The 21407-nt window shown below is 39.0% G+C and overlaps 2 protein-coding genes across 2 annotated transcripts; one reads left to right on the forward strand and one right to left on the reverse strand.

Annotated features, from left to right (window-relative positions):
- Window positions 1-1421: 1421 nt before the first annotated feature.
- On the forward strand, window positions 1422-2873 carry fuom (fucose mutarotase). Its single transcript, XM_067521620.1, has 6 exons — window positions 1422-1570; window positions 1786-1854; window positions 1932-2002; window positions 2086-2184; window positions 2265-2338; window positions 2650-2873. The coding sequence occupies exons 1-6, from the start codon at window positions 1486-1488 to the stop codon at window positions 2714-2716; spliced, it is 465 nt and encodes a 154-aa protein (XP_067377721.1). The 5' UTR covers window positions 1422-1485; the 3' UTR covers window positions 2717-2873.
- A 151-nt stretch (window positions 2874-3024) lies between these two features.
- Window positions 3025-4400, reverse strand: si:ch211-217g15.3 (uncharacterized protein LOC368914 homolog). Its single transcript, XM_067521607.1, has 4 exons — window positions 4305-4400; window positions 4125-4188; window positions 3990-4027; window positions 3025-3858 (listed from the first exon to the last, which is right to left on the reverse strand). Exons 1-4 carry the CDS (start codon window positions 4310-4312, stop codon window positions 3174-3176), a joined length of 795 nt encoding a protein of 264 aa, XP_067377708.1. The 5' UTR covers window positions 4313-4400; the 3' UTR covers window positions 3025-3173.
- Window positions 4401-21407: the final 17007 nt, after the last annotated feature.

Genomic DNA, 21407 nt, shown 5'->3' on the forward strand with positions numbered 1-21407 from the left:
AGAAAAAAAAATCTCGTCTCCTCACTCCACGGGGAATCACAAAAGTCTGCAGAGAGGGCTGTATAAAAGAGGCTCCTCTTTGAGGCTGCCGAAAGGTCAAAATAATAAATGTAGACTCAATTGAGGCTCTCCACACACACAAAGGGGGCAAAACGTTACATTTTGGCAGCACAGACCCTCATAGCGTGATAAACTCATTTAAAGAAGCCGAAATAAAGAGAGCAGCATGGGTCCAGAGAGGGAGAAAGGGAGCTTTCAGTCCGGCAGACAGGCTTGGCTCCTGCTAGAGCCTTTTCTCTTCTCCAGCAGCCTTCAGTCCCTCTCCAAAAATCCCTCTCATATTCCTGCACTGCCCCTGTGCTCTTCTGTGGTGATGGAGACTTTATCTCTTTATACATCAATGTATATGTGTAAACAGAAACCGAAAGCATTATTCAGTTTATTGGTGATTACTAAAGTAAACTTTTGCATTTCAGTAATGTGGTGTGGGTTGGTTTCTTCCTACAGGGAAAACCTGCACACATCAAGTCTGAAATGAAAAAAAAAAATTGGAGACATAGATACAATGCTAATATTTGCAAATGTAATGCAATAACCAATGATGTTTTTTATTAAGAGCAGCTGTAGCTAAGGATTGCAAATTCACCGCTATGTAGGCCCACAGGCCTACAATGTTAACAGTGACTTGACTTTTATAAAAAGCCTTTTCATATGCAGATCTCCTGCTTTTTTAAAAGAAGCAGGATCTGCGGTCGTGGAAAGGATTCCTCAGCATTTTTCTGCCTTCCAGCTGAGAGCTTTTCGGGCTCAGATGAAACAGTCCTGGTGGTTTTCATGACAAATATTTTAATTATCTCACATTCCTGTCACCAGGGGCCTTATAGCAACACTTTCACCGGTCTCTGCTTTGAATTATGCCCACCCGAGGGTGTCAAAAACAACAGAAGCCTAAGATTATCCGACTATGAAATCTGGTGGTGACACCTCGTCATTACATAACTTTATGCTCATTGCAGCTATTTGCAAAAGCGATACAAATAATTACTGCCTTATTTGATAATTATTAACATTATGTTAAAAACTGGTTTTACAGATTGACATATGTGTTTTTAACTCAAACGTAGCCCCCCCCCCTACACACACATACGTTTTCCTAAGTCTACCAAGATTAAATATTAAGATAGTTAAACAGACAGATAGAAAAATACAACTTTAGTTTGTATTTGTAGTTCAGACTCGAGTTTGAGTAATTGACCAACAGGAAATACATTTGCAATACAAATACGTGACTCTCTACCGAAAAACATTTATTTCTGTGTTGAATATTGTTATTATTAATATTATTTATGTATGTAATATATTTTATTTACTTATTGTTTTAACAGGCTAGGACGTCCGGCTGAACTAAACGAAGGCGGAAGTCCGCCGCAGGGACTGCTCTCGCTTCGCTGCAGCACTCTCCGTTCGGTTTTTGCAGCTGCCAGGATGGTCGTACTGAAAGGAGTCCCTTCAGTTTTATCGCCTGAACTCCTCTATGTTCTCGCCAAAATGGGCCACGGCGATGAACTGGGTATAATTTATTTACATAGCTTACGCCGAAATGGGGTTTGATAGCCTAAACAACCGCTGCAGGACAGTATGCTAATTCACATGCTAGCTATGGTTCACCAGTACAAAGAGTGACAGAGCAGGACTGATCCTTAACCTCCAGCTATAAACGTGGAAAGCCACAAATAAACAAGTTTTAATTCATTCCACCACTTAATGACTTGTTTCTTTTTTTAGTTCTTGCTGATGCAAACTTTCCTTCATCGTCCATTTGTGCTTGTGGGCCAAAAGAGATAAGAGCAGATGGTAAATAAACACACAGAACTGTTTGGAGATTGTACGTACTGCAGAAGTTATTACACCTGTTTCTGATCCTTGTGTAGGTTTGGGAATCCCAAAGCTTTTGGATGCCATTTTAAAGCTGTTGCCCCTGGATACGTATGTGCCCTCACCGGTACAGGACCCTAAATCTAAAACTAAATTGTTAAAGTGATTTGTTGAATCACATGTTGAATCTCTGCTAATATATTTCCACAGGCTGCAGTCATGGATCTGGTTGACAGCGACAAACAGAGGGGGTTAACTGTCCCTGTGTGGGACACCTATACACAGCTCCTGGATCATGTTGGGACTCAGGTAATGTAGCCTGTCCACCCAGTGATTAAAAACTCAGTATGTCATACATTTCTGACTCCTTATTTTCTGTTTACTTACAGACTCCTCTTGAGAAAGTAGAAAGATTTGCTTTCTATGAACGAGCAAAGAAAGCCTATGCTGTTGTGGCAACAGGGTGTGTTTTCTCTGCCATTCTTCAACAATCCAATAAGTACAAGTGCTATCACATTGCTTACTTTCAGCACTAGGGTTGATAACTAGACTTTATTGGTTTTGATATATTCTTTGATACTGTATATTCTGCCAGTCAGAAATCTGAAACCAGACAATTAAGAACCAACTGCTATTTATTGGAGATAATGTTTTGTACAACAGAACACCAATTGAAATTGAAATAGCAACAAATGTTTAATATTTGCAAAAATATAAGAAAAATCCAGCTGATTAATGTGAATATTTTCCCATTTCTGGTTTTCATGTGCACAGGGAAACAGCTCTGTATGGTAACCTCATACTAAAGAAGGGAGTCATTCCAGCTGAACTGCTTCAGTAATGCACACATACACAGACACATGTGTAATTAATGGTCTAATGACAATTTTAATCACTGAAATTATTTTGGAGAAACCTTAAGAACATGAATACTTATGAATAAACCATATTTGCAACTTTATTTTTATAACAAATGTAAAGGTAATTTATGTTATGTGTAACTAGTAATGTAAATACAATGTGACTAAAATTGGCAAATTTTGTGTTTCTGTAAATAAATTCGGAATCGTTTGTACACTTTAATAATGAAGCAATTGAAGTGTGAATGTTTGTTTTTTTTTATAATCAAGAGACACGTGAGTGACACGCTGTTGAAATAGTGGTGTTTATTACTGAGGTTTATGCTTGACAATTTATATGGCGTTTCAGATTTATCAGCATGTTGCAGTGACAGTCTGTGAGTTATGTCTGTGTTATTTCAAATGTTAAGGATCTACAAATGTTGTGTGGTTGAAGGATTACTGGTGGTAGACACCATCCAGATCTTCCTCGGGTTCGCTGTACTTCCTCTGAGATGGAAAATAAACAGAAGCATCAGGTTCAGCATCCACTTGGTAAAGGATGAGCTCTGGGAAATCTTTGTGGTAAAGGGCGTCCATGTCCTCCTCTGGCAGAAGGTGAACTTGGACCTCATGTTTCAGTGGCTCTGTTTGTACAAGTGTGTTCTGGTTGTCTTGATGATGTAGTTCGTCTTCATGATGATACTGGTCGTCCTCATCCATTTCTGGTTGAGAGTGTCCAACATGGAGCTGTGAGCCAGCCTTGTATTCAGCCGTTAGTGGGGCCAAAAATCTAATCAGTTCCTCCATCTCTTTTTCGTAAACTTCATCCAGGTTCTGCTCTGGTTCTTCCAAGGCCACATTGCTGAAAACAGGGTGGTCAATATTATCTCTGTCCTCCTCTGGTTCCTTATTGTACGTTATGTCTTCCTGTGAGGCTTCTGTCTGGATGTCAGCAGCAGGGAGGGCGTCCAGGTTTGGGATTTCAGCTTCCTTGGCCTTCAGGGGGTGTTTGTCCAGTCCAATTCCTGTCATACCTATCCAAATCTTCTTTCTAGGGTCAATGTCATAGAGAGTCTCATCCATGTCCTCTGGAGGCTCCACTTCCACTCCCCAGGACATCTTTCCTTTGTCATCTATGGAACTAATATGACCACCATGCAATCACTCTCCTAAGTCTCTAGATTTAGTTCATTCACTTTCATTTTAATTTAAGATAATAGAAAAAATAAAAAAAATAATAACAGCTTAAACAACAGAAATAAAAGGACTTACACAACAGTATCCTGGACTGCTCCATCTGTAAGTTTATTCTAAAAAATGATGGCAAATATATGATTGTCCAAATGTCCTAATACAAGCTACTGACTATACAAATAGAATTTGTAGAATTGTAATACATATACATACCCAAGGTTTATATGGCTTAGCTGTGATGCCAAATATCATAGAAACACAAACTATTAGTGAAAACCTGTAAGTAAAAAGACTCAGGATTAATATCCATATTATGAAATGTGACAGATCTCTGTCCACACTATGTCTTCAATCTGTAATCCACGTTCAAAACCCTGACCTGTAGTTTCTTACCTGAACATAATGTCTCCTTCTGCTTTCAACGCTTTGGATCTGATCGTTCACCTGCTGCGAAAACGAAAGAGTTTTCCACAGCAGGTGAACATTTGACCATAAAATAGTTATATTGTTCTGACCTTTGTCTTTTCTGAGCTCAGGAATGTCAGCCATAAGTAATTTAGTATTTGTTATCTACAGTTTGTACATAATAAAGTGGCTCTCTGGTATTCTTTACGACATTTAAAAATATTTATTCTGTCATCCAGTCTTATAATCACTGTGTTTTAGTTGATTGCTATTATTTGAATGTGTTGTGATAATAGGGTAATTCATTTGCCCAATTTCTTGGAAAGAGAGTTACAAATACTGTATTTCACACTGATCTGAAACAGCTAACTATGAAATATTATAGCTGCAATCATAAGGTTAATACGGCCTTTGGCCTTATGTCTAAGCTTCTCCAATCTATTTTAAAGGACACCTCCCCTAACCTGAGTTAAAAATAATCACAGTGCAATATAGATAACATTTAATATTATTAGAAAAAAAGTTTTTATATATTAATTCTGTTACGTATTAGTGTATGTACATTAAGTGATTGTCTGACCTCTCTTTTAGTGCCACTATGACTATGTAGTTTTCTAGTGAAATTACTGGATGATTGCCTATGAAACATTGATAATTCCCCCTGGATGAACTCTGGTCACCTGGACTTGTCAACTAACACCGTAGCAATAATTAGCATTTAGTTTAAAGTATCACTATGCCTCTTAAGCATAGTTAATTAAGTACAGTGACTTTGCTTTCATTAATATACAACATGGTTTAGCATTAATTTAGAAAAATGGGCACTGTGCATAAAAGTATATTAATTACAGTTTTAAAAACAATCTAATCTTGTATTTGTATAATATTAGTGTTTTAATATTATAACTCACTTTAGTTTATATAATATTATATATAAGTTAACATGTAGTTGCTCATATTTCCTGTGTTTGTTTTTTCTGTCACAGAATTACAGATGCAAGCAGCCTCACTCCTATGTTCAAACTTAAACCAGCTAATTGCCCTTCACATCATTTACCGTACCAAAGATTGGGGGCAGATGATCAATCTCTGATCTTGGGGTCACGTACCTCACAAAGAAGCAACAGCTGCATCTATTGTATGTGCCTAGATCCTATTACCCTGTTTCAGATTAAAATAGCTTCATGATTGATATAAGTTATAACTTGACTGTGAATGCTATTTTTCTGTTATGCAGCCAAAATAGAAAACTTTAAGTGAGAACATACTATAAAGTGATTTAACCATTTAAACATAATGTAACATAGAAAGCCTTCATGAGTAGGATTTCACTGCAGCATCTGGCAGTCCACTCTTCACCACATCTCATTCACCATTTATACAACAGTCGGTGAGTCATTAAGTTAACATATAGGTTAATAATGTCTCATGACAACAGGATTGAGTACAAATACACACTGTGTGGTACGGCAGGAGGAGACAGCCACACATTTCCCGACCTGTTGAAGGGATGGCTCCACTGCGTCTGCCGGTTATCTACTCTCTCTATCAGCTCCATATGTACCAGTCCAAAGCTACTCTATGACTCGCCCCACTCCCAGGTCACTGAGTCATCTACTGTCTTCTGCCCATAAAGACCCCCTCTAAGAAAGCCAGACATCATAAGGCAGTCTGTGAAACACTGGCAAGGCAACAACTTTCATACTTCTATATTCAGACTTTGCATTTAAAGGAATAGTTTGACATTTATCTGTGAATTAAAATTAAAAATATATAGAAATAGCTAGCCTGGCTATTTTCAAAGATGAAATATTGAATATTTGTTTTACAGTTGCATTTCTAGTGAACACTCTATTTATTAAATGACATTTATGACTTTAATTATCTGACTATAGCTCTCTGGCAGGTTGAGTTTCATATTTAGTTTACGCATATGTAATAGAAGAAAAGAAAAAGCAATCAGCAAGGCAGCAAATTAGCTCATTTTACAAAATGCCTGTCTGTTCCTATAACTGACATTGTCTTGATTAGGACAACTGTAAAAACAATGCTAGATTCATTCTGACAAACTGGCTGTTCTGCAGACATTTAGGCCAGGACATGTGAGCCATTATGGAAATGCTCTGTCAGTCTCCCAGAAACCACAACCCTGGGAGAAGACATCCCGCAGCTCAAAGCCTTAAGAGTGAGGTTTGATGGATAAAGTCTGCTGAAGCTTCTACCAATCTACCCCCAGCGTCCTGCACACATCAGTGAAACAGCTTTCATGCGAGGCCCAGCAGCTACCAGCACAGATTAACCACAGGACTCCGCTCCCTGAACTTCTGATGGCCCTACAGGCTTACAGGAAAACATGCTCTGCTATGGTTTAACCAGCCTCTGGTTGGCAGAGCACTGTGACTCACTGAAACCCACTGAGGTTGCTCTCCATTGGACTGAATCTTGTCTTGCTCTGTTCTCCCTCACACTACCAAGGTGAGGAGGTGGTTGAAAGTTTAAAAGCAAGAGTACCAGTGGAAAAGTTAGTAAATGTCGTGTTTCAGAGTTAATGTGTCTAGTTGTGTATTTTAGTGAGTTTAGGAGGTAGCCTGTTGGCAGGCAAACCTATATTCTCACCATAGCTGTTGGCATAGCATGATTTTGACACAACAGAGAGAAAGACAGAGGTGTAGCAGTTTTTTTCAGCTAACATTTGGCATGAATGCAAGTGTATTTCCCAAAATGTCAAACCCTTGTTTTTGTAGCCACAAAGCTATAGATAGTCCTAAGCTTCAATAGAGAAGCAGCCCATAAATACAAATATAATATCATCGTGAACATTCATTACTTCCGTGAGTGAAAAACTATATGCAGTTTATTACTGTATCTCTCTGGAGTGATATTTGGCTCAGTTTGTAGTTGGAGGTAAAGAAGTTTATGTAGTGTAATTATCAAGGCTGGAAGCGAAACAAGCATGATAGATGGCTGAAATTTCTTAATGAGCCTCCACCGCTGCCCCCCCCCAGCTTCTCTTCTAGCCACAGGTGATGTGAGGATAATTGAATCTTTATATGTGGTCTGAACAGATTGTGCCCCAACACCTCTAGAACCCACCAGAGGCTTAGTTTGATCTGTGAAGTGCGTGAAGCACAAATATGTTTTCCCCCTCCCATAACACTGCATACTTGTGCTTGTATCCTGCGACTGATTTGGTGTGTGTGCTGTGTGAGCGCGCATGTATCATGTGAAGAGCAAGTCATGTAAGAGCAGCAATAAAGACCAAAACGAATGGGAGTTGTCAGCAAGTAATGATTCCTGGCAATCTATTGTGAAACACACACACACACACACACACACACACACACACACACACACACACACACACACACACACACACAGACACACACACACACACACACACACACACACACACACACACCGTCCCATGATGTTATTGCAGAAAATGCAAAAAGCGAGCCAAGAATAAATTGCCTGTCTGTAACTATTTAAATGCAGGATTAAATCGTGATTTATGTCTGTAATTCTGGGTTAGAAAACATGCTCCAAATGGTGCAGCTTGCAGCAATTCATAAGGAAAAAGACCAAATTGAATATTTGACTAAATTCCCATTTTAAAATAAATGATCTTGGCTTCATTAATGCTCCTGTGACATAGTTGTACTGCATGAGGTTCATGAGTGTGTATATGAGCATAAGTGCATGTTAGGTATCACATGCACAATGTGTACTCAAATGCAGCAGATTAATATGTCATTGCCACTGATGACATGTTCTTCAAATTGTAACATAAGTGCAGGATCTGATGTCCTGGATCAGCCCCAAAACCAATAACAGGTTATTAGTGCTAGGACTCCAAGGAATGCAGCCATCATGTTTCTACTTGAAACATGATGGCAGAAAGTGGCATCTTTATCAAGTCTTCTTTACCAGTAAAGAAACAAATAGAGGGCAGTATATTTTAACAGGCAGCAATCACTGGGGAGACATCAGACTCCACACTTAAACCCCAACACATACTGTCTCACTGTTTGAACAGTGATAATGAACATATTGTACGCCTCAGATGGAAACAGAAAAGTCACTCCTCCACACTAAACAATCATCAGCACCAAAACCTCATCATCACCATCATTACTATCAGTAAATCCCATAAAGGTCTTCCCGAAGTGCAGGGCTGTATTTGAGGCTAACCACCCCTCTGTCTTTACTCACAGTCTTCCGTCATATCCCCCACACTCACAACATTTAGGAAAGCTGGGGTTTTCTAAATTACTAAAATTAACTCAATGATCTACAATTAACTTAATTGATGCCTCACCAACACCCATTAAACACACATTAGACATCTCATGGTGGAGTTAACCGCATGAATTGCAGAGATGGGGGAAAGACCTCCATGAAAGAGCATAAGCAAACAAAAAATGGTATGACGATGGTCTGGTGAACAGGGGTGCTGTCGGGCTCATGTAGTGGCCGCAGGAAAAATTAGTGAGCCATCTGCTCAAAGTTTGCATCCAGGCTCTCCAGCTTGGTAATGCCTGATACAGTTTGCCAGCAACAAAAGTGCTGATGACAGCTGAGGCCGATGAAGAGAGCTGGACCAGGAGCTGTGCAGCCACACAGGAGACAGACAAAAAGAAGAACTTTCCCCTCTGTCTGTTATGCAAGTGATGACGGAGGACCGAGAAGCGCTTTGTCTGTTTGAGAGGGGAAGCAGAGGTATATGGGCAACGTTTTTGTTCAGGAGAGCTAATCTGGAAAACTGTTAAAGATGTCCATTAGCGACTGTAGCTCCTTGAACTGAAACTGAAACTGAACCATTACTTTGCTTTGACACTGTGTATTAACCAAGGAAGCATCATTGACACAATAATGAGAGGCACAGTTCAGGTGGTCTCTCTTTCTCTCTCCAAAACACCCATTCACCCACACACACACAAACACACACGCACGCACACTTTCTTCCCTCAATCACACCCCTCATAAACTCAGTAAACATGTGCAAGCTGTTAAGTTTAATGGCTATTTACTGTGTTTTGTGCATTTCTCATTAAACACATTTTCCACTTGAGGAGAACTAATGTTTTGGAAAACTATGTAAAATGAAACAAACATCATGCCAACGCTTGGCACACGTGGCTCAGTGAGAAATCTGCCCTCTGCAGGATAAACCGGGAAAATGCAAAAACTTGCACTCAGTAGTTTATCAGATATATTTTGTTTGTTTTTGTTTTTTTGGTATTAGCTTTCCTATCTACATGTTCAGCAAACACATAACAATATTATCATTATAAATATATACAATAATTATCCTGATAAAGCTCCAAAGAGAGGAGGGTAACTGTGTAGTCAGGTGAGAATAGTCACTTAATATGTTTTGACTTTATCACTGAGTGTCACTATTCATCTACAAGACCCACAGTTAATATAAAAATCTTAATTATAGCTGCTTTAAATTTTACTTAAGGGTGCACTTAGTATTTAATATCAAAATGTCTGCTTGTTTTCAGCGTTAAACATCTGAATTCTGATTCCTGCCAGAACAGAAAAAGGCCTTGAGGGTGGAGTACATCACACTCTGTACTCCCCCACTCCATCCTCCTGCTCTGGTCACTGAATGCCTCCTCACTGGAGTCCACCGCAGCCCTGGCTGCCAGCTGGAGTACCCCTAACCTTTAACCTTTGACCCACAGCACCACAGAATTCATCACAGAGCTGTCAGTTCGGTGCACTCAGCAGGGAGCACATCCTGTGAAACACGGTCATGAAGAAAGAGAGGAGCAACAGTACGTACAGGTGTTGACAGTGAGTACAGGTGTTACAGATGTTCTTTACACTCCCTTCACTACTGCTCCTTCACAACACATTGCAGATATAAGATCACAAAATCCTGACTGTCTGTCATGCTCTGAGTTTCTGTGTTTGAGTTTGCGTGTCGCAGTCCCATCTGTCCTGATGCTCCTGGGTTAAAAACAGGATCCTGCTGTTTTGTGATGGAAAGCTGCCTGCTACAGAGAGATCCAGTTACAAGAGAGCCGTGCTTTCATCCTTATTAAAGAAACATGTGCCCACGCTCTGCAGTCCTGTCGGCAGATGAAACTTTTTATGCTTTCCACTTTTAGTTTTTTTTGTGAGCAGATATGATCAGTTGACAAACCTCTCATCTTTTGAAGTTCACATAAGGAATAAAAAGGCTCCGCCTGTGAGAATATTTAAAGATTAATGAAAGACTATTTGTATCTTACAATGTGATTAATGCCTTCTTTTTGCGCATTTTATTTTGAATACTGGTGGTTTCTTTGTTACGTAGTCACAAGGAAAATTATCGACACTCTGGTGACAAAGCATGTCAAATCCAGTGGATTCACATAAAATGATACAAATTAATTTAATTTCCCCCAAAGTGTCTGAAATCCATTTTCCAGAACCTTACAATTGAAAATATCTGTATCATCCTAATAAAGTAACATATACTTACATTTTTCTGTTTTCCTTGCCTACTAATATTAGTTTTATTGAAGAGGGGGACAATGACAGGTAAAATGGCCAGTGTAAAATGTAAAAAAACAACCGTGATGAAAATCATATCAAAAATCAAAAATATTTATTTATTTAATTATTTATAATTCTTTTTTCCTTATAAATGTTTAACCTGCATTTTTACAAACAGTGGCTGTGTTATATATATTTCGAACAAATTTAGTGTATTTGAATGAAATTATCTGAATTTCTTTATCTGAAGTTTTAATTATGTTTTTAGATTTAAAAAAAAGGAAGATTTTGAGAAAAGTGTTTCTATTTCAATTGGAAAAGTCTCCAGAAATAAAAGAAAAGCATAAAAAGAAAATGTTTTATATTAGCTATATGGTTATATCAATGTTCTTTTTTAGATGCTTTATATAAAATGGCTTAATTATCTTATACAATACCTTATTTATATAAAAGAGTGTGTTATGTCACAAGAAGCCTCACAATGAAAAATTTTAATCGGATTTGAGGAATCTTGTTACATGTAATACATCAGTTATCAGCCTTGCTACTGTAACAACCTCCATTCATGCCAAAATGGAGAGCTGCTCATATCATTCAATGCCATGTAAATTATCCTCTGCACTGTCAAAGGATGTGAGTCAGACCACTGCATCAACTCGACAGGCGGACTTCCAGCTGATGATGCTGACTGTCCCAGAACTCTGTCTCTGTAGTTTGTAGTCACCATGCAGCCACTGTGCTCCCTGACCTCATCTCAAAGACCTTTTATTGTTCCCACTTTGTGTCCTGTGGAAAGTCTGGCTTTTGTTTGTTTGCTTCTTTGCAAAACAACATATAAAACAGCTCAACTTATAAAATAACTACAGGCAGTGTGCAGCCAAGAATCTTGTAGACATAAAGGGGGCAGCTGAACAGATACCATACTGTGTAAGGAAACATGCATGAGTGTTGCTCATGAAGGTCTCGTAATTTAGTATAATTCTGAATATAAAAATAAAATTGTGAATTTTAAGTTGTGAAGCTGTAAAAATTAGCAAGTACATTTTCATAATAATGCATATGTTCTCATTATTTGGACGCCATTAAATATAAGGATATTATAATTTTCTGTAATTGTGGTTTGAATTTTACCCTTAAAAAATGGTTCTTTAATCAATGTTTCAGTAGTAAAAGCATCATTAGAGCTCAAAGCAAAGTGTAGTATGAAAAAAGTGTTTATTAGAATGTGCAGTGTGTTTCTTTTATTTCGACTTGTTTCAGCAACACTTTAGGAAATTCAAAGTTGAGTATTTAGCATGCTTCTTTTCTCCTTCTGCTGGCCTCTTTATCATGAGCTCTCTAATCGCACACCTCTTTTTTAAATATTCTACCAGGGAAGGTTCAACTCAAAAGTCCCAGTGCTCTCTATAAATCAGACTAACACAATAATGATGCTAACTGTATCCTTTTAAAACCAGCTAACACAAGATGAAAGAAGGTTACTATTACATTATTGGTTTACATAGCCCTATGAACTTATCCCTGAGGAAAGACATTCACCAGAATAGGATTTTACTAATGTTGCTAAATCATTCCCAGCTGGCCTGACTGCAGGAAATGCTTCTTTCTTCTCAAAACCTCAGAGCAAATGGTACATGAAGTATAGTATATTCATGAGCGTGTCTGTGCTCAGAACCTATGTTAAAATGTCTGTCCTGGATTTCATAGCATTTCACGTCCTCCAGGGCTGCGGTTATGGTGTCTGCTCAGCTCTGTGCACTGCCATGAGATCCCCTATTCACCACTTAACCTTTCAAAAGTGGTCAACTAACTTCAGAGGGAAAAAACGACTTCTGACTTAAGAAGGTGTGAGGAACGTCAGATCAGTGAGCACTGATGCCATAATGATGGCAATAACCACTGTGAGGTCAGCCGCACAGTGACAGAGAGTCTGAGTGGGTATTTAAAGGCTCTAATAGACATTTGAGCAGGCTTTGGTCTCATGCTTGTGAAAGCAGTTTAGCAGAGAGGTAAACAGCCTGGGGCCAGCAATAACAGAGTGGAACTGATTAGACGAGAAGAAGGAAGGAAGGATAGGGAAATAAAAGAGAGGGAAAATGAGACAGGGACTGATAGCATCTTCTTACTCAATTTAATTATATTAGACAGCAAAAGGATCCATAATCTCTCAGACGACCCTGCATTTGAAATGTAAACAATAACAATAACATTCATTTTGAAAAGAATTTTACTAAAAGATTCATAATCACATGGCAAATATTTTACTTCATGCTCAAGAACATTATTCACATGGGTTTTTCCCAGAATAAATCAAGTTTTAAAAGATATACATAAATACGTGACAACTTTTTCTCTCTTTTTCAAAAATAAAAATGCTGCCCAAAATACCATCTAGCTTTAAACACATCAGATTTCATTAGAGACCAGGCAGGACACGTTGCAGGGACTTGGAAAGAGACCAATTAAATAAAGTGCTCGATAATAAACTGTATGTTTCACTTATTAGTATGCTGTTACTAAAGGCCAACAGCCATGCTTACAAAAGTGAAAACCTCAAATTTTCTGCCCAGTCTGTAATTTATATCAGCATGTAAGTACATTTCACCAGGTGTTGAATTTTCTACTTATGTTTGAGCAGTTTTTCAAAGTTTGAGGACTTTAGTACATATACAGTTTTTCCATCTGTGACCAAATTGCAGAGTAAAAGCTATGCTGCAAAATAAAAACCTAAGAAATGATCTTGATAGAAGAATTTACTCACTATAATTAGTGTAGACAAAAAAACATTTACATTTGAATGCAGAAATCCAGAGATCCAGGTTGTATTTTTGTATTTTGTTGTGGTTGGAAAAGATGTGGACAATTACTAACCTATAAAGAAAGGATGCCCCCTTTTTTTTTCCATCATCCCTCCTCTATCACTACCCTTTTAAATCATCTTTCCAACTGTATCACTCCATTGCCAACTCTTCATATGTCAGTGAAAGCTGTTGCTAATAAAAGTTAAAAAGCAAACTGTGAAAAGGAGATGAGTGGGAACAGAGGGAGGTGAATTTTTTCCTCCCTGAGTGAGGAAAGAATTCATGAGAGAAGAAGAGTTTGCCACGGTGGAAGGGAGTTGTACTGGCGAGAAGGGGGTGGAAAGAGGGCAGGCACAGATAGGAGTGTCACCCCTGTCACCCGAGGACATGGAAAAAACATTTTGTTTTATCAGTTTTCAAAAGCACAGGAATTACATCGGATACGCAGGGTGACAGGATGTCCCTACGCGTCAGTAGCAGAGCTAAAAAACACTGAGGGGACAGAGCCACGCCTTCAAAATCCTAATAGGGAACTCATCCTCTTGTCCCTTCTCTCATCACTTCTCCTCGACATGGCTATAAGCAACACTAAAGCAGCACCCCAATAGCTCATCTCCATCTTCTCTGTGTCCAGAGAAGGCGGCCATTGTGTGCCTGCTCCTCTCTCCCCAAGTCAGTTTCCTATTGAGGCTCTGAAAGGGCCTTTGAGGGGCCCTGTTTTGGCTGTGCAGCTCACCTGCAGAGGGGAAACTATGGGTCTATTCTAAAGCCCAGCAGCTGCCAGGGCAGAGAGGCTGGCACCCAGTGGGAGAGAGAATAGTGTCCGCAGAGCCTTTCAATATGAAGCCACTTAGTAACAGAAGGCATGTGCCAAGCCTGCAAAGCCAGAATGAAGAGTCACCCTTTGGAGTTCACTAAATATCAGAGAGTTAGACTATTGACTCACTTTCTTGATCATCCACTATGCCGTATCTTCGCCTGTCTGTTTTTTGTCTGGCCTCACTATTTATGGAGTAATAATCCACAGGAGGTTGGACACAGAAAAACGACGGACTGCAAAACTTTAAGAATCTTAAGAATCAGGAGGACTGAGATAAAGAAAGAAAAAGTCTGTTACAAAGAAAAAAGCAAGGTCAGGTGTTTTTGGAAAACTCAGTTCAACAGGTGGAATTGTGAAAGGGAGAACAAGAATCATGCTGGCAAATAAACAAAAATGCTGCCAAACAGTTCAGTCATCCTGGTTTAAGAGTCACACCAAAATCCTTGTCGTGCAAAAGATCGAGCTGCGATGCCGCTGCAAGGATCTAAGTGGCTGCAAGCCTGTGAAGAAGCCTTTACCACACAAAGCCCCTTTTCTGTCAGCAGGCTGGCTCCCACACTGGCGCTAATTTACGATGCCCTCACAGCAATTTCCACAGTCAGAGAAGTTCAATTGTGTTTTCCAGCTCATTAAGCATCAGCACAACAAAGCTTTCATCTTCTCCTTCAAGCAGTCTACTCTCCCTTCAACAGTCTTCCTAATTCTATCCTGCCATCCACTTATATGCCTCTTTAACCACACATCCGTTTAAAAAAGTTAAAATTGACGAAACAAAATGCCCTTCCTTATTTGAACAATTTTCCTTCTCCTTTCATTCAATTTAATTTCTCCGGTTTTGTGTTTTCGGTTGAAGTACAGCCCCAATTCTGATGTCTCCCCTCATGCAGGCTTAGGGAGAATTTAATGGTTGTTTATTCAGGGGCCTCTGCTGTGCCCTCCCATTTCTTTCAGACCTTCAGGAGACGACGTGGAATCTATTGTAATCTCAGAAGAATCAACTCAGCATATTTGTTCAGGTTTTCACTGTGCTGAGATCACAGGCAGCAATTCATGTTCTCACACAGACACAGTTTTCAAGCCAAATATCTTTAAATTTTTATGCTCTATATCTATATTTTAGTGAGACAAACAAGAGAGTTAAAGGATTGTACTGGCCTGAAGTAAGCGAGGTATAGGAGTGTGACTAGAACATTATACCGGCTCGGCTCTGCTCATGGCCTAAAAGACCTGCATAAGGGGAAGAGGTAATAATCTAATCTATGTTTTGATGTCATGTGAATCACAAGCTATTACAGTAATATGTCTCTAAAATTTACACCATTTTCTAAAAAAACCAACACACAAAAAAGTCAACACATCCTTTCACCTGTTTCAACTTCAAATCGGGATCTGGAAAGATTTGCAGAAAACCATCGACATGCTTATTTTTCTAGCAATGAGTGAGTTAAGATCAATTACACTTCTTTATGATACATTTCAAAATAAAGCAAGAAATATTATACCTACCTTAGAATAAAGACCAGAAACAAAGGGAAATGACCTGTTTTTATGCTAAATCAGATGCTTGCTTAGCTACATATTAATTGCACAATTGGTAGCAGTGGCTCAGAAGGTAGAGTAGTCACTCACCAGCTGTGGGTTCAGTGGTTTGATTCCCACCTCCTTCTCTTCTATATGTTAAAGTGTCCTTGGGCAAAACACTGAACCCAGAGTTTCTCCTGGTGGGTCAAGTAAGCACCTTGTGCGTGTATGACTGGGTGAATGAGAAGCAACTGTAAAGTGTTTTAGGTACCAATAAGGTAGGTCCCCCTCCACTTCTCCCTAACCTTATTTTAAAGAGGGTGGACAAAACATTAAAATCATCTCCTAATATGCTCTCCAGTATGTCTCCGTCACGCACTATGACCCCATAATAAACAATATAGAAAAAAAAACGTTCTCACAGTTTCAGCTTAAAGAGAAATTAAAACCTTGTAGAATGTGTGGCAGTGCTGCTGGGCCTAATATTGTGGCCAGTGAGTGCATGTTGTGCTTGGATATATTGTTATACCTCTAATTGTTAGTCTCATTTAAAGGGCCATGTCCCTTTACGTTGTGTGATTTGTTGTGATGCAGTTTCCACTCGACGAGAGTCAATTTTATAATAAAGTTGTATTTTGTTTAAGTTTGCAAATAGTCAATTTGCCACAGCTGTTTTGCATCAATGCACCATCTTCAGCTTCCAGAGAACCTACACCAAAATGTATTCGCTATCATATTAGTGTGCAATGGGCTGATCCTCAATCTGTAAATTAATGAAAGTGATAAGCTGATGCTGTGACAGATGTTTGTGGTATTTAATTCACAGTACATTTTTGGACTGTAGGAGGAAACAGAGGAACTAAAACAACAGTACTTTCATAGTGTTTGTGATAAGACTTTTTTAGTAGTCTACAATAAGGCTGAGTTCCTCTGGAGTCAGACGTTTAGAGCTCTACCTCAGAGAGTGTATATTTTTGCGAGTGTGTGTGGGTCAAGTTTCTTTTGCTTCCATTAGTCCTGTAATATCCCCTGCTCCTCTGCTGTCATCACCTTCATACTGACAATGCCTACATCTGCTATCATGGCCAGACAATACAGAGCCTATGATAATTTGACATCCCTTGCCTCTATTAGAGGGTCATTCTCTAACATCATCATTATCATCACTGAGTGCAAGCTGAGTTCCCCCCTGCTTTCAGCGCCGTCACTGAGCTTGCCCTAACCCTGGCTTGCTCCTAGTCCAGAGAGGGTGTCCGGTTTCCTTTGTCGCCCAAACTGCAACAATACAGCAACAATATCTCTGTGTTCACCTGTTAGCACCTGGCACTGCGGGCAAGACTCACTGCTGAATCCCCACTAGACAAACACTCTGCTTACCTCTACAGACGCCATGTGGAACGCGCCTTCCTGTCACCAAACTCAACATCCAACATACAAAACCCACAGTGGCATGATAACCAGCTTGCTGCTCACCTGTCAACGCTTCCCCCCGGCAGCCGAGGCACGCTAACATATAGAGGATAAATAAAAAGCACTTAACCAATTAACAACATCAGTTAATTGCAAAGGTTTCAAGCACCATCTGCCATCTGGGTCCCCAGTGTATCACCATGAAGAAGGAAATTATTCAAATATTGTATTTACAGTAAATGCTCGAGATGTAAAAGCAATAAATACAGCGCACTTTTGTTTGACTTTCAATTATCTTAACTCTGGGCTCAGACAAAATAATTGACACATTTCTGAGGCTAGAATTGGGAGGGTCTGTGTGAGAATTTTAGTAGCTTTGTGAAACCAATAGCTTGACCACACCCACTTCACATAATGATTAGCCAGGTACACAAGGTTGAAAAACAATCATAGTACGTCACACAAGTATTTCAATACTTTTTCAGTACAAACATTGGCAGATTCCGCTTGATTCCGACACTGTCTACAAATAAGTGCAACTCCATAAATGAGACTGTCTGACAGTATGCCCCAATATCTCTACACGTGCATATTTTTGTGTGTGTCCTGCCCCCTTCTCATTGATAGCAGGTCTTAGACCAGGCCATTGAGTGTGGCAGTTCAGAGCAACTATAAACAATTCTTTCTTATGACGTGGTCATTACGACTTTGAGCACACCTCAAACTAACGACATTCAAAACAGAATTGGTTGTTTTCTACATAACAGAGAACATATGAAAAAAATAAATCATTATGCCCAAGGTTCATTTTATTTTTTAAATATTTTATTACATGTATATAGCACCAAATAAAAATAGTCATCTCAAGATACTTTACAAAGACTTTACGGAATTATAGAGAAAATAAATCTGTGATAAATAGAATAAAGCAAAGTATTTTAAGCAAACACTACCACCATGAAAATGTTTTCTGACATTCTGCACCACCTGAGGCAGGTTAGAAGAAGTCGAAAATTAACCAATGTTACAATTGTCAGCAGATCACATCAGTGACCTTTGTCACGGTTTGGGTCGACAGGTTAGACCTGACATTGAGTGGGTGCAGAGAGAGCAGCTCACATGACACAATGTGCTGACAGAGGGAAAGATGAAACAACTAATCAAGACTGACATGTTGCTGCAGTTCCCTTCAAGCTCCGATCAAATAAGCAGAAACATCACTGTGAAGACTGCAGGCCTTCAGCATCCTTTTTGGCATGACTGGCATGACTGGGCCTGAGTAAAACTGAGCTAGAGCCAAGAGAGCCTGTAGGGTTGACTATATTATTTTAACAATTAATGTGACACCCATAGAAATTATGCCAATTTACAGTGTGTGTTTTAAGCCCTGTGGTGCGTTTAAGCAACAACTGGTGCTTAACAAATAGGTTTAACTAAATAAAGAGTCCTGAAAATCAAAAATCCCATAGAATACATGCAATCAAAGTAGAAACAACTTTAAAAAGCCCTTATTGTGTCCCCTTAATTCTGCCATGTACCTCGGTCATCATGTGATGTTAGCAAATTAATTAGTCATGGAATTAATATTCTAGTGATGGTATATGCTATAGTGCTCAAGTCACTTAACCTGAACTCGAGTCTCACAATATTCCCATTTGTATGGGATTATGACATAAAAATGAGACAGATTGACGTTGATCCTTTATTTAAAATATAATATGTTGTCAAAATGTAAGCATTTATTTAAATTTACAAATGAAGTGGTAGTAAAATGTGTTAAGTTTATGTGTGAGAACCAAGTGAACATGAACAACACACGAGACTGTAAATATTGACAAGAGCCAATTTGCAGACACAAGCAAAGCTGACTTGCTCATCAATCAAGTTGTTTGTATGGCACATCAACATTTCACTCCGAATGAAAAAAAGGAGAACTCATAAAGTAAGCTTTATTGTAAATGCCCGCTTGGAAAGGAAATTTGTGATCTCCCATCAGCTGACATTTTGACATACCAATGTTGGCAGGTCCAACCAGACACAGGATAATGTTCTGTTATGCTTCACTAGGCAGCCCTCCCTTCTCTTTTTAAGATGATCAACTTTCACCACAAATTTCCCTGCTGTGTGTTTTATAAATGTTTATCCCACATGACTCCAGCCCCCTCCCCAGAGTTAGCTTAAGCCCTGCCAACTTTCATGAAAGAGAAAGATTAAAAAAATGAAATATACTGAGCCCGCCTCAACACGTTCGATTTAAAAGGAAAACTCTTTTAGAAACCACAATTGCCTCCTTAAACAATTCTCCACCTTGGCAGGCCAGCAAGTTCAGAGATGTTGTGTAAAAATCAGTGTGTGTGTGTGTGTGTGTGTGTGTGTGTGTGTGTGTGTGTGTGTGTGTGTCTAAGGGACATACAAACAGATGTCATTGTGTTGGTCCGTTGCTTCCCCACAATTCAAGACTAAAATATCTCATTAACTATTGGATGGATTGCCATTAAATTTTGGAAAGACATTTATGGTGCCCAGAGGACAAATCCTTAAGAATTAAATGACCCACTGACAGTTTCTCTGGCGCCACCAGCAGCTTGACATTTTGGGTTTCAGTGAAATGTCTTGTCCAGTATTAGATGAACTGTCACGCTTTGTCATGTGAACTTGAATGCTTTGTTACATAAAAAATGTTGTAGAGCCATTGCACTAGATACATTATCATTTCTCAGAACAAAATACTGTACTCACTGCTGACTTCTCTGGCACATGCCTGCTGGAAACACTATTTACTTATTCCTTATAAAACAATGGAGGAGAAACAAAACATTACAGACAGTTCTATATTCCTTTCAAACAGGGGGAGAGTGAGAGTAGTAATATTCACAGTGAGTAGAGGAGAATGTTATGTTGTTGGGCACTAAATTACAGTCATTGAAAGCTTGTATGGTTACCCAGCAATCTATCATTGTCACACAGAGAGGGAGAGGGGGAGAGAGAGCAGACAGGCGCCAGGCGCAGCAGGATCAAAGCAGAAATGTACCTCAGCGAGGGAGAAACAGTTAACTCCATTTAACCAATTGTCCTACTGCTGCAGGCCCAGCAGTAGTTCCCATAAGAGAGAAAAAACTCTCACATATTGGGTTTCACTGAAAATGATTTGATCTGATTTGAAGAGCTGCAAAACAAGGCCAATTTGGGCCTCTCCAATGGGCCTCTTCAACATTAGTTGGGGTTTAACTGTCTCACAAAGAAATTACAGACAATGAACACAATAGGTTGAAATATGGCCAATGCACAGCCAAGGATAATTTGATTACTGACCACATGATAGAAATTTACAGTGACAATAACTCTTAAGATGATAAAATGTACTGTAAATTACAGCCTAGATAGCCTCACTGCTTTAATGAAACACAGTGATAAACTACTGTCAACATTTTTCTCAAGCACAACAAATAGTGACTCTAGTTTTTGCAACACAATAAAAACATTTTATATTAGCATGGGCTTAACTGAATTTCCTGTGACATGTATCTGGTGACAGTTTGACTTTATTGTTAAGTTTATTATTGTTTTACCACTCGGGAAAAGAAAACTGCAAACATAATGCTGACATATTTATGTTCTAAAAAGTTGACATGGTTAACATTATAGCACACAGTTACAGTACTTACACAATCTAAAGATGCAAAGCAACATTTAAATGATGTGCAGCCACTTTGTGTTAAAGGACACCTTCACTGACAATGAACTTGCTAAATGAATGCCATTAAACTTCTTTCTGACTTCCTTACATTAAAATATCTCTCCACTTTTAGATGATAAATGCTTCCAGATGACATCACTTGGAGGAACCTTAAGTTCAAATTATATTATCTTCCTGCTCACACTATGTAGTTTGTCATCATGGTCAACCTGCTTTTCCAGAGCTTCCCCAGATGATATTATCTTAACTCCTAATCATGAAAATCTTCTCTGGGTGATGTCATCGGAGGGATGTTTTAACAAGAAGCAGTGAAATATTTTAATATATAGAAGTCAGAGGGAGGTTTAAAA

Source organism: Channa argus, chromosome 1 (genome assembly GCF_033026475.1).
Source record: "Channa argus isolate prfri chromosome 1, Channa argus male v1.0, whole genome shotgun sequence".
Lineage (NCBI taxonomy): Eukaryota > Metazoa > Chordata > Actinopteri > Anabantiformes > Channidae > Channa > Channa argus.